General features: G+C 41.3%; 1 protein-coding gene across 1 annotated transcript in view; it reads right to left on the bottom strand.

The window, feature by feature from the left end:
• Positions 1-1,100: 1,100 nt before the first annotated feature.
• ANKRD33B (ankyrin repeat domain 33B) overlaps positions 1,101-16,607 on the bottom strand; it is a 38,531-nt gene continuing 23,024 nt past the window's right edge. Inside the window, exons 3-4 of the mRNA XM_054985831.1 lie at positions 7,350-7,490; positions 1,101-1,954 (exon numbers count right to left, since the gene is read on the bottom strand). Of these exons, the coding sequence (XP_054841806.1) occupies positions 1,101-1,954; positions 7,350-7,490 (995 nt within the window). The remainder of the gene's footprint in view (positions 1,955-7,349; positions 7,491-16,607) is intronic.

Raw genomic sequence — 16,607 nt, 5'->3', positions numbered from 1 at the left:
TGTTCTCTGAGATTGATCAAGCAATCATTGGGGGGGGTTACGAGGGGGGGCAGAAAGAACAAGTGTGGCACGGAAGATCCCCACGTGGCCTTTGACTTTTGACTCTCAATCTTGCCTACTTCATAGGGCTTACAAGGATAAAATGAGATAACCCCACAAACACTGCCTTGATAATGTTGTATGAAGTGTATGTAGCAAATCCTGTAGTTGAGGAAGAAGTGGGTAGAATCCATAGAACTGTTTGTGTGGGAATTACCAAACATATACCGTTTTTTAATATAACGTTTTGATTTTCAGTCAATAGCAGTAAGGTCAAAAACACCCATACAAACTCAGGTAATCTTTGTTTTCATTAGCTCTACACCACAGAATCATTAGCAATAGTAGCAAGAAATAAGTAATAAGAAATTCTTAAAGATGATGTTCCGCTGAAAAATGCCCTGAGATTTTTACACCTTTTAAAGGGTTTTTTTTTGCAGTTTTCGCTATTATGTTCACATTTTCTTAAATGTGGGCTGCAAAAGCCCTTCATTTTAACTCAGTAGGAAAAACAACCTCAAAGCACTTATATAAATTCTGTTCACTGTTTTTTACACATCCTGAAGCAAGTGTTTATGTAATGTATTATTTTAAAAATCTTCAAGTAATCGTAGTGGTGCAGATTCCCTTATTCTGCTGCCTAATTAGTCTTTGATGGTTAGAAAAATAGCCCTGATTTAATCCGTTCTTATAACTTAATGTCATTATGTCTTGTGCTGCTTTTGTGAGGAGAGCGTTTCCCACCCTAATGAGATACCATCTTCTTCCATTTTTAAAAAACTGCTCACAAATTCCTTATTTTTTTTCCCCTGGTATCTCTTAACAGCTCCTTTGCTGTGTCAGATGCTGTCAGCTTTATAGATTCAGGTGGGCAGCCATGCTGGTCTGCAGTAGAAGAGCGAGATTCAAGTTCAGTAGCACCTCAAAGACCCAAAAGATTTCCAGGGTATGAGCTTTCGAGAGTCAAAGCTCCCTTTGCTTTATAATACTCAGCATAAATCTCATTCAGCATGGGGATCTGAGCATTGGCAGCGGGGTTCCCATGTCATGATGACTCCTGTTCAAGTCCTGTTTCCCCGGGGAGACCCTGGTTTCTGTTTCTTGGCTTCTTCTGCCTTCTTCTTTTCTTCTTCCTCTGCTTTCTTCCTTTCTTCCCTTAGCTCTTTATACCTCCATTTGGGAATCTGCAGGTAGTTCCCATCAACGACACTGCTCTGTCGTCTGAGTATCTCTGGCTGGAAAGTAGGTGGGGGTGCCTTGGTGATACGGACTTTGGGGATGACAAATCCTGGCCGCACACTGCTCCTTCTCAGCAAGTGCAGTGGCAAGAGGCTGGTTTTCCTTGGAATCACAGTGTTCACCTGACGGAAGTGTAGGTTTACAGGCTGTAGGCTGGCTCGCCGCTCCTTTTTTTGGGAGACTAATGTAACTCTGGAATTCTGAAACAGTTTTTCATAGCTGTTTAAACGGTCTTTATCTTCTAGAGATTTGATTTCCTGGATTCTTTGTCTCCTAAGGATTTCCTGCACAGCAGGTCTGCGTTTTCCTATACCAGGAGGACTTCCAGGGCACACGGTTTTACAGACTATGCCAACAAAGCAGCTCCTTAGACTTGTCGTCACCCTCACCATGTGATCAAGGACACCATCTTCTTCAGGCTCATGGGAAGCTTTGAAAGGCATGACTGATCTCATACCCTCTGAGATCCTCTGCAAACAGCTTTTTGGCTCTACAGGTTTGGTAAGGAGTTCTTTCAGCTTTGGCCATTCTAGCTCATACTGATCACAAAACTGCTCAGCACAAGGCCTATCCATAAGTCTCTGCATAAGACAGACAGATTCTAGCCTTCCTGTGAACCATGCCCATTCCTGGGAAGTGAACCCACGGCCTGGGTCTGTTGCATGAATACTGGCCCCTCAAAGAGGAGAAAGAGCAAGAGGGGGAGAAAGAGAGAGAGAGAAAAAGGTTAGCTTTGAAATCAGCACACAGGACTACTAAACATGTAAAGAAAAGTGATAGCTGGAATTTTGTATGTTTTGTTGCCTATTTCCTCCCCCAATTTTCAGCTTCTTGGCAGCTTCTCCTTTGAGCTGTCAGAGTTTATTAATATTTTGAAAAGCAGCCTACATTGCACAGATTTTGAGCTATTACAGATATTTAGATAGAGACGGAATAGTTAATACAGAAATGTACTGATGGGCAATGCCAGACTGAATTAACTGAATGCAATGAGCCCTCTAACCAACATAACCATGCAAAAATTAAAGTGATGTCTATAATGGGCAGTAATTGCTGACTAAGTATGCATTTTATTGCCTAAGTGAACTTTAGTTTTGGGAAAAACATTAATTTGTATATCAATCTTATATGAAGTTCACACACAATAAATGGAAGAACTGCATTTTAGAAACAGCATGGAATCAAACTGTGCTCTGCCTCCACTCTATTTCCTGTCCAGTTCAGAGGTAGCGTTTCCAAGCTCTAACCCTAGTTAGGCGATCAGGAACATGCTAAGGATCTACTTGCATGCTTTCTTCCTTCAGTGCCATTAAACCATGCTTAACTCCAATGGAGATGGGAGGCGGTAATCTGCACATCACGGTTAGGCAACTGGAGAACACTCTGTCCGCAACAAGCCTGTCAATCTTCTGATGAGAATATGTCTGCTGACAAAACTACCATAGCAGATGGTACAGCCAGAAACCCATTTGTGGATTTAGGTTAATCTTATGGATGGTTAAGACGAGGTTAATATGAGACTATCTCTGGCACAGTCACATTGAGTGAGAGGTCCAGTTGAAATTACTCTGCACCAGACAAGCAAGAAGAAAAGGGAGGGTGATAGACAGACGTTTTTCTAGTTTTTATGTGTTTTAATAAATAGCTACCTACCGAGATATCTACTGTTTTATCCTTTCCTAAATTCACTATTGTTGACTTTTGGATGCTACATTTCTAAACATGGGGGAACTATTCTGAAGTACTTTCATTTTGTGCTGTTTTCTATTACACCAGTTCAAGAAAGTTATTTTTTCTTACTTCAGAATTTCAAGATCTGCTATTCCAAGTATAAATATTTCCCAACTGGGTCTTCAGATTATGTTCAGTGCGAAGAGCCCCTGGCAGTAGGGTTCCTTAATGACACAACTGGGTTATGTGCCTGCACATATCATCCATGTGACATCATCAGGGAGTCAGTAGTCCTACCCCTGTTCTCCTCAGTACCTTCTGCCTGGTTATGATAATGCAAACAACAGACAGACAATATGTGATGCTGAGAACAAGCTCTCAAACATTTTATTTTCTTTTAAAAAGCTGGTATGCAAGGGTCTTGATGTGGATCAGAACTACTGCATAGTGAAGGGCAGTTTAAGCCTTCCAGGACTGCAGAGGCAGGCAATGGCAAACCACCTCTGTTAGTCTCTTGACTTGAAAACCCCGCCAGGGGTCGCCATAAGTCAGCTATGACTTGAAGGCACTCTCCACGACCACTCATACTATTTACCAACTTGAAATGGCTCTGTGATGCTCTTTGCTCCACTTGGCAAACATATAGATTCTTATCGCAATCTGTATGGGGAAAATAGCAGCCCTGAGGGCTATTTCACATTGGGGAAAATGGGGAACGGAGAGTTTAACCCCTCCCCCCCAACCCCCCTGTGCTGTGGTCTCCTTCCAAATCCAGGCCATGTGGCGCCTGATTTTTAAAAGAAAAAAAATGCTTGGAGGTTCGTTCATGGACCCCCCAGAATCACACTTGATTTGGCCATTAAAGAGTTGGGGAAGGAGACTGGGTTTTCTGTCACAGACTCCCATTTATAGGTATGCAGTCCATCATTCTTTGAGGTCACTATGCATCTCGTTACGGGGTGATTGGTAAGCTACCACATCTCGAGGTGGGTAATGGCCACATCACTGAATGAGGTTCTTTTTTAAAAGGAAGAAAGGACATATCCCCATGAGAATGAATAAATGGAAACTTAGAACATCAAACAAACTATAGGAATAGAATAATAACAGGAAAATTATGCATCTCAAAAAGGATACTCTCAAAATATTCACTGTGAATCAGGTGTTGCCCTGGGGAGAAGAGAACTGAATGGAAAGCTGCTCATCGCACTCTCCAGGGCAAATACAAAAAGGCAGAAATGCCCCCTCTGACCAAGATGAGTGAAACTCCCTGACTAGGCTCTAGAAGATGACATCTAGTGCAATCCTATCTGTGTCTTCTCAGACATATTCCCCATTTTATTCAATGGCAGCTTATTTGGTGCAGTGGTTAAGCCAGTTTGGTGTAGTGTTTAGGAACAGCAGGACTCTAATCTGGAGAACCAGGTTTGATTTCCCACTCCTCTGCTTGAAGCCAGCTGGGTGACGTTGGGTCAGTCACAGCTCTCTCAGACCTCCCTCAGCCTCACCCACCCCACAGGGTAATTGTTGTGAGGATAATAGCAACACACTTCGTAAATTGCTCTGAATGGGTATTAAGTTGTCCTGAAGGGCAGTATATAAATCGAATGTTATTATTATTTCTAGGTAAATGTGCAGATGATAGCATCTTTAGGTTCTCTGTGCAGGTACATCCCGCAGTTGTTGGTCTGCACCCAGGTTTTTAAAAAAGAGTGTACTAGCTTGCTATATGTTGCTGCTCAGGGCATTTATTTGTGATACAAGATTTGCTTTAAATCCTATTGAATTACTGCCGTGGTTCCTTTAAAACCAATCCCTCATGAACATAAATGGGGTTAGGGACTTTGCCCCCAGAGTCAGACTTGAATATTCATGCGTTCCTTCCAAGTGTCATGGCAATCTGTTTGTCATTTTGAAGCATGATGTGTCTGCAAGTCATCTTCCAAGAAACGTGTCCACACTGCACTTAGATCTGATTTCTCTATACTAAATCTAATGCTCCTAATATACATTTTTTTTTTCAGAAAAACTGACCTGAGCAAGGCTATCAATATGGAATATTAATATTCTCTTTAAATGAATACAGCTACATATCTTGCAAGGTTATCTGCAAATGCTTGAGATGTATTATGTTCAAAATTTGCTTCTAGCAAATGCATCAGAAAGTCCAGTTCAATCAGAATTTTCATCCTCTTGGGTTTTTTATCCACACAACCCCCCTTCTCAGCCTTTAGAACTCCAGAACATGTCATCCTTATAAATTTCCAACACTGCCTTTTATCCAAGATGCCAGGATTGACCTAAAAGGCCCCAGTGTGCCACCTATTCTGTTATGTTGGCACTGGAAGCCAGCCCCAGCTCTAACATCACTAGTGGCACACAGCTCTTTCATAGCACTTCTTCTCCTAGACCCCTGCACAGCACACCTATGGCATACAAGAGCTCGTGGGCTTCCGATACAAGGCAGGAACCATGGTCATTGTCTTTTAGCCCAATAGTTCAGCACATTACAGCTTTTTGGGTAAACAGGAGCCATGGAAGCTAGTGCTTATGAACCTAATAGGATAAACAAGCAGGCTGTAAGTGACCTATAGTAAATCTATGATATGAGTCATGAAAGGTGCACAAGGCAAAAGAAAGCAAAGAGATTCCTTCTAGCTTTTATATCATCCTGCAAGAACCTCAAGAAGGCTTACATGGTTCCTCCATTTATCATCACAACATCTTTATGAGGCTGAGACAGAGACTGGACTCAGGTCACACACTGATCTTCATGGCTCACTGGGGATCTGCACCTAGAACTCCATAGTCAAAGGCAAGCACTCTGACCAATTACATCACGCTGTCTCCTCTGTTTGCAAGTGCTATACCTCTGGAAGCTCACATTTGAAATCAATACTAAAATATATTTTTTGGAATGTTATTATAGTTTAAAAAAATTCTTCTATATATCATACAAATTATGGATATGGGCTGAGAAGCTTTTATCAGTTAATGGAAGTTTGGGAATATTTATGCTGCTGCTTCTTGATCCTTTGCAATTGTAAATTTTATTATTTGAACCATGATTCATTAGTGGAAGCTTACTGGATTACAATATCAGAAGTGATAAAAGCACACATCTGTTTCCTTTGTAAGAATTACTATCCTGTCTTCTAACATCTGTGAAAGCAGCAAATAATCACTAAGGTTTGCAGTTAGATCTTAGTGGGTTAGGAATACTCTCCTCATAGCAAGCCCACTAGAGCTTAGTTCTGCTTCTTCTGTATCTTTCAGTAACAAATCCCTGTTTCATCTTCTTTAAAATACTGGAAGTTTTATTATTTCAAGCAATTGCTGAGCATCCCTTAATCCATGAGTCATTTCTAAACATAACATCAGGCCAGTCACTGTTTAGCTACCGCTTCCCTAAGTGAGCAAAAGTAATTACCCAGCCTCTGCATCACTTCACCATTACCCTGAGTTTCCTGATGACCTGAATTGCACTGAAAATCATCACCCTTATAGAGCTTCTCACAATATCCCTGCAAACAAATCAGCAAGTTCCTATTACCCTAATGGCATTTTTGAAAGCAAACCTATTGCAGGTCTTACCTCATACTCTCAGAAGCTTTGCACATATGTCCAAGAGTTTACACTACCACTGACTATGTGCAGGGGTTTTTTGCAACATCAAATATCTACAGCAGGGTGTTCTGACCAGACGTAGGGTATGTGATTTGCCCAGACACAGTACCAATATTCTTCTTTTCAGCACAGTTGTGCTGTTTCCTTTGGAATGCCATTGCCACAACCTTGGCCTATTCCTTATCATGTTTTCAGATGTTGAGTATCCTGCATTATCAGCTGCTAACATCCACTCAGCATTTTTCTAAACAGTACCACCTGAACAGCCATATGAAACCCAAAAGTAGTAAAGAACTATCACCTCTGACCCTATCATGCTGGCCGTTTGGAACTTAATCCATTGAGCAACGTGGTAGCCCTGGTATTTAAAGATGGAAGTAGAATTGCTAACAGATGTAGAGTTGATTCCCTGATAATCCTGAACTATTCCACTCCCATGTCTTCCCATTAGTAAACAGTTGTTTATGTAGTGCTGACAACTCCAGCCCCCTCCAAAACTGTACTCATGTACCCTTTGTACCCATGCTGGATCCCAACGAAATTTTCTATGAACAAAGGCACTTCCTTCTGTTTCTGGCTCCTCCTTTCCACTGCTGTCCTTTCCACTGATCTCCCTACTGCTATTGGGAGACAGAGGATCCTCAGGAATTAAATTACGGGCAAATTAGATGTTTGCAGTGGGAGGGGAGAGTCAGCAGCTCCACAATGAAGATAAGTTGTTGTCACAATGGTTCAGGGGAGAGGGGAGATAAGAAGCAGAGAACTCTTCATACCTGCCAGCATTAAGGCTCTGACGCATTCTGTTCGGCCTTGCATTGCAGATTTCATTAGTGCAGTAAATCCAAAGATGTTTCTTTTCTCAATATCAAGACCAGGATAATAATTCAGTAAATAACTTGTAATAGTTATATGTCCTACCAAAAAAGAGAGATGATCAGTACTGAAAAATACTAGTTCCAAATCAATACATGGTTGCCATTTTAAGTGCTCCAAAATAAGGAACATCTCAGAATATTACTTTATTGGAATATACTGTTCTTGTAAGTTGATTTTTACAGTTATGGCATATCTTTTCTTTTTCACTGAGTATTTCTATTAATTCAAAATAAGAAACAGTTCCTTAAAAGTGGCAAGCATACATTAGTATGAACTTCATTTATTTTATTCACAGGATTTTTAAACAATCATGGCCTGAGTCTTCAAGGCAGATTTTTAAAAAGTCACTGAATATATTACCCACTAAAACATGATCTTACAGTTAGCCTATAAACTAAACATTAATATTATCTATGCAAGCTTAACTGTGAACCACAAAAACACATACATTCTTTAAACATCTCAAAAAAGTGGCCAGCTTTTATATTCTTGGGGGCCACTGTTGTTTACATGTTGGTTCAGGCCCTGGAACAATATGACACCCATACCCACACAAACACACATAAAGTTGGCAGCACTTGACCTCAGAATTACAGAGCACATGTGCTGAAACAGGACGCCGTCAATAAATGGATTTCTTTCCATACGAAAGTCGGGGAAGTCGAGCAAATTTCTTTGTTATTCTTCTAAAACCAGGCAGGACACAAAAATCTCTTTCAGGCAGAAAGCACAGAATCAACGACCTGAACTCCAGAGACAGGACACAGTATGATTTTAAATGACTGGATAAATAGACCCAGTATATGCATTCTTAGAAATGCTTTCAGCAGATCATATGAGGCATTATCCCTGATAGAAGTCTGGCTTCATTTTTGTTTGTTTGACTCTGAACAGTGCATCACTGAAATACACAGAGTAGTGAAAAATCTATCACAGGCTAAAATTATTGATGTTAGAGAGCTAACAGTCTGAAGACCAATTAAACCATCAAACCCTTGTAATTGGACTGACAGAACAAGACAAACATCTAGGGCCATTATTACTCGTTCGAAACAGTTTTCTCACACTTGTCATTTGTTGTATGATGGGTTGATGGCTTGTGTAATAATGCAGTCTGTCCGCCGGCTGCAACAAAAAACAACTTAATTACTGTAAGCTGTAAAAAATGATCCTCTCTTCTTACTTTGCAGTCCAGCAAAAATATTCCGCAGCGCACGTCAGCCAGTTAAGTTTATCCAAGGATGCTTATGAAGAAATTTCATACAAGCAATTATACAAAATCCGTAGCACAACATCTGGCACAGCTTTAATGACCAATGGTTTTATGACACCCAAACAAACATACACTTTCCAGAAGGAAGAAAACGGCATTGTTATCAATTAAGGATTTTTAATTATGCTCATGTAGTTTACAGACTCTTGTGCAGTCCTCAGTCCTAACAGGAATCCTTTCCCAGAATTCCTCTGCTTATATATTAAATATCAGTGTCCTAACTTCTGGAGGTTAGATGAGATTCCCCACGTTATCACAGGTAACAGATTTCCTTTACAGCGGCGTGGTCTGGGGGAGCCCAGTGGCGCCTGGTGTGGGCTTTCGGGGACCACGGTTCTCTTTGTCAGATGCATCTGGCAGGGAGAGCTGTGGTTATCGAAGGCTTATACTACATAGGAATTGGATGCTTATACTGCTACAAACTAACACGGCAAACTGACTCCACACCAAAAGGAGATGTTTACATTTACGAGCAAAGGAATGTTTTGGTTGCCTCCCCACTAATTGCATCTTGTCCCCTTCTGATATATGTCCTCTTCTCTCCCCTCTCCCTCCTCCTCTTCTGTATTTGCCCAGTTTGTATCATGCATCTGACAAAGAGAACTGTGATTCTCGAAAGCTTATGCTACAATAAAATTGGTTAGTCTTAAAAGTGCTACTGGACTCTTTTTGATTTTGCTACTACAGACTAACACGGCTAACTCCTCTGGATCCCACATGAAAAGAGTTATAATAAGACATCCATACTGACTTTGTATGACCTCATTTCTGGGATATCCCTAATCTGAAGATTAAGTTTGCAATACTCTAATTTTTCAGAATGTTCCCTTCCTTTCTGAATGTATCAGCAAACAGCAATTAATAATCCACCAAAAGGGAAACCCATGAAGACTTCTGTGGAAGGGAAACACCAATTTCCTCACTGCCCCTTCTGGCTTCCTTTCTATTTCTGCCTTATCTACCCACCATGACCCCTGGCTTGCCTCTCCCCCTCACCACTTCAGCTCTCCCCCATATGAATTCACTTCTCCCCATGTGAAGGAGGAAGGAAGAAACCTGCAGGCGACCCCAACTTCTCATTCTTGGTGGTAACCACTGCAGGATTTTTTGCAAACCTGAACTCTGATTGTTTGTTGCAATGTTTACAGATGCACAGATAAATCTATTAACAGGGTGGCTGCATCCTCATTTTTTTCTTTTTCTGTTAAGTATATAACACAAAGGCACAAACATCTCAAACAACAATAATAATAATACTAACAACAACAACATTCAATTTATATACCACCCTTCAGGACAACTTAACGCCCACTCAGAGCAGTTTACAAAGTATGTTACTATTATCCCCACAACAAAACACCCTGTGAGGTGGGTAGGGATGAGAGAGCTCCAGAGAACTGTGACTAGCCCAAGGTCACCCAGCTGGCTTCAAGTGGAGGAGTGGGGAATCAAACCTGGCTCTTCAGATTAGAGTCCCTGCGCTCTTAACCACTATACCAAACTGGCTCTTGCGTATATTGCGTAATATTGGGTACAGTCAATATTAAATACATTATGACTGTACACATTTAGATCATAACTTTTTGACATAAAATCCATAGAAGATTTCCAAAATACTAAAAATTTCTTGACCCCCCCCGCCCCCCAATTTCTTTTTTTTTTATTTTTTATTTTTTTTATTAACTACATTAACTAACAATACAAAGGAAAGGAAAGGGAACAAGGGAAGGAAAGAAAAAAAAAACAACAACAACATATAACAACTACACTACACAGAATGCTTTCCCTTCATACCGCCATTATTAAAAAAATTAAAGCTTTGTATAATATTGATGGAGTGGTTGACCTTACAAAATGCAAATTACAATTCAAATTCAAATTCAAATTAAGTTTTCCTCCCCCTCCTGGGTCCCGGATGCAATTCTCTCTGAGCAACTGCAGCCGCAGTGCTCGTTTCCTCCCCCCCCCCTCAGACTTCTCCTTTTCTTCTTGCTTGGTATCTCGCTGAAATTCCAGATTTTTGTCCTCAAAATCCCTTAGTTGATCTTCTGATAATATCTTGTAAGCTTGATCTTTGTAACTAAACCAGATACCTTCCGGAAATAGCCATTTGTACTTTATTCCACGTTCCCTCAGAAGAGCTGCGAGCTTTTTATACTTAAATCGTCTTTTCCGAACTAAAAATGGGACGTCTTTCAGTATCTTGACTTTGTTACCCAAAAAGTCCAGATCCGCATTGTATGAGTTGTATAGGATAGTGTCTCGGATCCTTTTAGATGAAAAATCGATGATGATCTCGCGAGGCAGCTGACGCTTCGTTGCATATTTTGAAGAAGCCTGGCGGACTTCCAAAATGGCGCTTTTAACCTCTTCTTTAGTTGCCTTCACAGGTGTCGCCAATAGTTCCGAGACCAGACCCCATAAATCCTCATTTTCCTCCTCTTTCACGTTCTGGAGGCGCAAAATTGTCTGTGTTCGTTCCACTTGTAGCCCGATCAGCTTTATTCTCTGTATTCGTAGCCTTCACGAGTGACGCACTTTCCCGAGCAGACTTCTCTGCCCCCCCCGCTTCTTCCTTAATGGTTTTCACTTCGCTCTCAATTAAGCCCACCCTTTGATCTGTTTCGTTCAGCTTGTCAACAAAGGGTTTTATGGCTTCGATAACCGACCTCCGCACAAATTCCTCGAGCGACTCTCCTTTCCCCTGCAGGGCAGCCGAAATTGACTTGCCCAGAGCGGGACTCTGTTTTTTCGCTGCCATTTTAGGGGGGGGACCGCCAGCCGGATTCTGAAACTCAGCGAGGGGGAAGAACTAGCCTTCTTAGCTTCAGATCCCACCCCTCCTTCACGTGCGCTTGTAATAACAGAAGGGATTCGCTTACTTACAGGCTTCCGCCTAGTTCTGCTCTTTGCCGTTTTCCATGGCCCGGCAGCACTCGAGGCGCCGCACACGTCTGCTGGCCTCCATAGGGACAAACGGGCAATTTACCCCCCGCATTGATTTTCGGGGGGCTCTTCCCGCAGCGTCCCGGACCCTGCCTCCCTCACTGGGAGTCCTGGGGGCTAATCTTCGCAGATCAGCCGCCCGGTCAGGGTGCTCGGGCGCTTCCTCCCGGACCTGCGGAGAGGAGCGTCCAACATGGCCGAGAAAACGAAACCGAATCCTCCCCCCGCCCCCCAATTTCATAGCTGAATATTCTAAGATAAGATTCACCACGGCTGCCACATTCCACACCTTAGTAACCTATTCTTTGAGCACCAGTATCTTTAATAAGCACCATTTAATAGTTTTTCAGAATTTTGGTTCCAGTAAACATATTCCACAGAAGCACATAATAGTTATTATTAGCATGTTTTCTAAGATACTGAAACACCTCTACCAGCTTCCTATTATTCATGTACAAAAGGAAAAGCGAGAGGTGGAAGAAAACTGCAGCAGAAGGAACAGTACTACAGCACACTATGCCAACCAATCGTCAGCTGTACAACTGCCGGTTTTCAAAAGCACCCTGTCACTGCATTCCACATTCTACATTTCCAGTCAACTTCATGAAATTCTACCCTTTATGAACATACAAAGCTGCCTTACACCAAGTCAGACCATCGGCCCCTCTAGCTCAGTGTCTACTATGATTGGCAGCTGCTCTCCAGGATCCTATTCTATCCTGTCCTATCAACTTCCATTTCTACATGTATCTGAAGAAGGAAGCTCTGATTCTTGAAAGCTCATACCCTGGAAATCTAGTTGGTCTTTAAGGTGCTACTAGATTCCAGTCTTTTACTGTAGACCGACGCGGCTACCACCTAAAACTGTCCTATCTAAGGAGTCTCTTTGCTAAGAAATAATACAAAGCTTACTAAGAAATTAGCAAGCATCTTGAACTTCATAAAGTTCCACTAGAGAAGATTCACATAACTGCTTTGGTACTTCTTTTCAACCATGATGGCCATTTGTTGTTTTTGCAGATGGAGGACTAAGGTGGTGAAATGGCTATCTGAGCACAATCACCATAGATGGGAACGTTTATTTATTCGTTTACTTTATATATGGCCCACTTTCCTCACTCAGAATCCAGGCAGATTATAGAAACTATAGAATATAAAACAATGCAATCAGATAGCATGTGTGAACCAATAAAACATGCAATGGTACCAGGATTACAGGATTAGAAAACAACGCAAACAACAAACTGCTTAGGTAAAAAAAAAGGTATATTATAAACAATGCAGAAAGTGGAATGACAAAGGCATAAAACAATGCAAGAAAACCAAGATGATGCCTGCAATTGGTACCTACAATAGGCATGACTATGGTCCAGTTCCATTACAAAGATGGTATATGGGCAGTATGGGAGACCTCACAATATACAATGAAAAGTACTGCCGCATGAAAATGGCCACAAAGTCCAGCAAAAATTAAGATTGCTTAATATTATTCCTTGCTCTACAGCAGAATCCAGCACAGGAGAAGATGGTGCCAAGACCATTTGAACCCTGACCTTGCAGAGACCTGAAATTCATGGAGGAGGGGTTTGGCGGGAGAGCTCCCTTTACAGGGAAAAATGTATAATAATAGGTGAAGCGTGACCTGCTTTTCATTAAAACATATTTCAGGTGTAACAATTTTTTAATTTATATTTCAATTTATATACCGCCCATCCCCAGGGGCTCTGGGCGGTGAACAGTTAAAATCGATAAAAACAAGAACTAAAATCAATATACAAACAATAAAACAAATTAACAAAGTGCAGTGGTGGGGAGAACCCTCCCCCACCCCAAAGGTGGGAGGCCGACATGGCACCGCCCCCTTCAATCACCGAATGCCTGGCGGAACAGCTCTGTCTTACAGGCCCGGCGGAATGATAATATGTCCCGCTGGGCCCACATTCACAATTGTGAATGTTAGCAAATGGAATATTGTCCCACTGTTTTTAACATTTCCGGGAGGGAATGAGCTGGAGTCCCATTTGGTAAGTAATCACTAAAAGGGAGGAAGGCTGTGGGGAAAAAGGCAGATGGAAGGTGTAGCCTGAGAATGAATCAGTGACAGGTGAACACAGCTGTAGGGGCTAGATTTTTCTGCTGCTCTGAGCAGCCCAACATCTGGACTCCTTTGCAGGATGGTACTACAGAACAAACTTGGATTTCTGAATTTGGACATAACAAGAAACCACAATTAGCACTAACTGCAATTAACAAGTCAGGTACAAATAATTTAGAATTCTAGTTCTAAATTAGACAGGGGGTCTGTGACCTGTTAGTCTTGCATAGATTTCTCCCAACAGCCATGATAAAAGACAGAGCATTCTAGAGACTCGCTTTCCTTTACCAAGGAGCCCACCATGTCTTAGTACCAAACCCAGACAACAAGGAGTTGGCTTGTTTCTATTGCCATATGCAAAACAGCATCCGTCAATGGCTCGTTTGAAGACAGGACCTCTCTGTGACCTCACAAAACATTCACAGGCAATGAACTGTGGGTTGTAGCTTATCAGCTTTTCCATGCCATCTTGCCCATCTCTCTTCCTCACCATAGCCCTGGTCTCATGCACCTTTTGCCTATGTGTCTTTTGCCTACGTGGTGGTCAAAGCTGTCCCTCCTATTGCTTTAGCTAGCAGAAAAACTGGTAGAATACAACCCAATGACCCTTTCCTTTGCCACCCTTGTGGGTTCTGTGTGGGAAAAAAGACACCTAGCTGTTATTATCTCCTGAAGACTGGGGCTTGTAGCTCTAGGCCCAGAAGGAGACAAGAGAGATGCTGTTATTAGCTATGTACCAATGCAGTTCCAGTGGCAGCCAGTTATGCTGGCTTCCTTGCTATCTTCTGGGTGCATGACAGCGCATATGTGGGAATTGGGGATTTAGGAGCGGAAAGTACACTGGAGTTCAGTGAGTGTGGTAAGTCATGGGCCACAACCTCCTGAAAATTAACAGCACAATGTATTAATAGAAGATTAGGCCAGGGATGGGAAGATGTTGAATTCCTGACAGCCAGCAACTCATCCCAAAGTGCCAGTCCCTAACACAACTGAAGATATATTTAAATTCTTAGGCACTAACAGCAATTATAATTACAAGTAGAGCAGGTACATGGGATTTGCTAAGCCTGAGTCAGGTAAGCACCAGAATATTGCTAAAGAACCTAGGGGACCCGATGAAGGAAAGTGGCTTGATGAACACAGAAGGGGTAACTAATCGAAGTACAGAGTGCAAGGAGGCAAAATAAGAGGGGATAAAGGGTGCTATCACACAGAGACCTGTGTCCTCCAAGTTGTTAAATCTCAGATACTTTCTACCAGTTTATAGACATTGTACAAGCAAAACTTCATTTTCAGAATATAAGTAGACATGTTTACTTTTCAGATATGTAATTTACCTGCTGAATTTTGTGTTTTTGAGTCTTCTCTTAATAAATGCAGACAATGATATTCTATTATTTAAGAACAATAAAGGAAAAATTTCAGAATGTTATGAAATACTGAACCTTCTTCACATTTGTGCTCTGTTGATTAGCAAACAAGAGGAGCAAAAATGCTTATTTTATGGATTAAGCTCCTTGAACATGCATATGTCAAGAGGATAATCAGAAAACTCAGATGTACACAATAGTTTCCCACTGATCAAAACAATCTCAATTTACCACTTTTACATTATGCAAAAGGATAGCAATATCAATGTTGGAAACAGGAACATAATCTTGCAAGAGAAAAAGATCTGATTGGAAGAATATTGAAAAAATGCATGGTATGTTGTATAATTTTGTATACAAAGAAATAGATACTCTTCTGTACGGATGGGAAACCATTGCTTTAGCTGGAGACTTCACTAGCAGTTTTAAATGGTTCATGAGGCCGAAATCAAGAACATACCACTAATTTTTACACACACACACATATGCACAAAGAGGCAGACACATACCTTCCCTTGCACTACAATGGCATGCACTTTTCCATTGACAGTGTGTGTTCCTCACTTTCACATACACAAACACACTCACAGAAGCATCCATTATCTGTTTCTCATGTGGACACAAACAAAAAAATACATGATTTCTCTCTCACAAGTACAAATATGTTTTGCCGCAAGACAGGCAAAGCATGCTGAAAACCTTTTGTGGCTGGATGCCAGAATAATATCAAAATAAGCCGTTTCTATGTAAAGCTTAAAGATTTTTTGTGAGTGAGCTAAGTATTCACAATTCATGATGTAAATTATCATCACAAGCCCATATTTTGTGTAAATTCAACATCTCAGCGTAGTGATCTGGGCGCTACCAGAGTTTTATGTGGCCTCCAAGTTCTTGTGAAAAATTGGAGGAAAAAATGATAAAGGCTTGTACAACAGCCAACAGGATGAAAAAATGAGAACTGCTCCTTCTGCCCTCCAACGCAACTATATAGGACATGTATAATTAAGAGAAAGAGGAAGCACAGCTTCCCATAGTGGGTATGAATTAAACTACTCAGATGAGCTTGCTGAAGATAATAACGTTCAAGGGTTTTCAGAAGGGTTTTCAGCAACAACATTGGGATTAATGGACAGACAGCTAGAAAACAGACATGATATTTTATTTCTATATATGATGCTGGCAATGGAATGTTCAATGCTCAAAAATGGAAAAGACTGATATTGCCCACAACAGAGAACTGGACAGTGAAGATGATGGAGCTAGCTGAGATGGCTAAACTTACTGCTTTGATTAGAAAGAAGACACTGTCTACATTTATGGCAAATTGGAAACCCCTTATTGACTCTGAGCATGAAACTGAAAAAAGTGAACTGATGATTTGTGGCTTTGACACGTAAGGGGGGCGGACTACAGAAAAATGAGAAGCTTTATATTGATAACAAAGAGTACAAATGTGAATTCTGTAATTATG

Source organism: Eublepharis macularius, chromosome 7, assembly GCF_028583425.1.
Source record: "Eublepharis macularius isolate TG4126 chromosome 7, MPM_Emac_v1.0, whole genome shotgun sequence".
In the NCBI taxonomy this organism is placed as follows: domain Eukaryota; kingdom Metazoa; phylum Chordata; class Lepidosauria; order Squamata; family Eublepharidae; genus Eublepharis; species Eublepharis macularius.
The sequence above is the reverse complement of the archived record's forward strand: the minus strand, read 5'-3'. Positions and strand labels throughout refer to the sequence as shown.